The sequence below is a fragment of the Ceratina calcarata genome, unplaced genomic scaffold, assembly GCF_001652005.2.
Source record: "Ceratina calcarata isolate Rehan_Ccalc_2016 unplaced genomic scaffold, ASM165200v1 scaffold4473, whole genome shotgun sequence".
Lineage (NCBI taxonomy): Eukaryota > Metazoa > Arthropoda > Insecta > Hymenoptera > Apidae > Ceratina > Ceratina calcarata.
The window spans coordinates 13-1514 of record NW_017168631.1 but is presented as its reverse complement, the minus strand read 5'-3'; the positions used below and the strand labels follow the sequence as shown (position 1 = coordinate 1514).

General features: G+C 35.6%; 1 protein-coding gene across 1 annotated transcript; it reads right to left on the bottom strand.

Annotated features, from left to right (window-relative positions):
- Nucleotides 1–18: 18 nt before the first annotated feature.
- Nucleotides 19–1109, bottom strand: LOC108627190 (glucose-6-phosphate isomerase-like; the record flags this gene model as incomplete). Its single annotated transcript, XM_018028294.2, has 4 exons — nt 887–1109; nt 547–640; nt 178–369; nt 19–103 (listed from the first exon to the last, which is right to left on the bottom strand). Coding segments are annotated over exons 1-4 (502 nt in total), but the record flags the coding sequence as incomplete, so codon positions are not given.
- Nucleotides 1110–1502: the final 393 nt, after the last annotated feature.

Here is a 1502-nt window from a genome sequence, read left to right as displayed (position 1 = left end):
ACATTAAAAACGTATCACCTACCAAATCTGAGCCACCGATTCCAATGTTAACGACATCTTCGATCGGTTTGCCGGTGAATCCTTTCCACTGTTTCGACAATACCTACAAGACGCAACAGAGCGAATTAAATCTTCGTATTTAATAAATAAAAACATGCATTTAATTGATTATGTTACCTCGTTAGTGAACTGTTTCATATGATCCAATACGGCGTTCACATCTGGCATTACATCTTTATTATCAACCAGTATTGGCTTGTTACTTCTGTTACGCAAGGCAATATGTAAAACTGCCCTGTTTTCTGTGAAATTAATTTTCTCTCCTTTGAACATGGCATCCCTTGCAGCTTCAATTTCACGTGCTCTTGCCTAAAAATAATTATAATTCATTACAATCAGTTATAGGAAACGAATAATCAAGAGTTCATGTCTTATCATGATGTATAATTTTTAATACTTATGTAACATTATGCTAGATGATGATTCCAATAATAATTACAATTCTAGCATTGTATCGTTTTAGTACTTATGTAATATAATACATACCAGATCCATTAATAATTGCAATGCTTCTTCGGTGAGACGATTCTTGGAATAATCCAGCAAAATAGGTCCATCGTCGGGTGTAGAAATTTCTAAGCTGGTCAATGAACATATTGTAAAAATAACGCTTATGTTACACTATAAAACTGAATAAAAATTTGTCAATATATGACATAGTAAATGAATATCTGACAAACAATCTAAACTGAAAATATCTACTAAAGACATGTTATAAACGAAGAGAATGAATAAAGAAATTGTAATCAAGGTCAGAATTTCATTGGAACCGACAGCCTTCAGAAGGTCGCGTGAAGGTCACATATCAAGGATCGGCGAAACTTACCTAAAATTTTCGTAACGCTTGGGATTCTGCTGGAAGAGGTCGATTATCTTAAGTTTCGAGCCGTTCGCGTCGTAATATTGTTGCAATTTCGACCATGCCACCTCGGCCGTTAAATCCAGTTTCGCTTTCATGGTTTTAGGATTCAAGAGAACCGCGCTGGAAATCGGAAAAGCTGAGATCGTACCTCCTCTACGTTCAACGACTCACCAGACAATACAATACGCACGATATATAGTCAATACATAGATGCAGTACTTACGTCTGTATGCTGAAGAAGCGCTGGAAGCGCACTGACACCGACATTTATAATAAGCTGCGCTACATCGCAATGAAACTCGCCTTAGAATTATTTTTATAAAAACGAAGAAGCTTCAGAAAAAAAGTTATCAACAGAATGAAACGTACAAAAGATAACATTTTATATATATATTAATGATTAGCTTTCATTATTATAGCTTCTCGTTTACTGGTTTATTTGGTATCTGCCTTTCCCTATTTATGTATTCGACGTCTACATATGTTCGTGCCCACGGATCGCTAACGCAGCTAACAATAAACTTCAAGCAACATTGTATAGAAAACTGTGGACTCTGAATTTTCACGTTGTCTTCTTGTT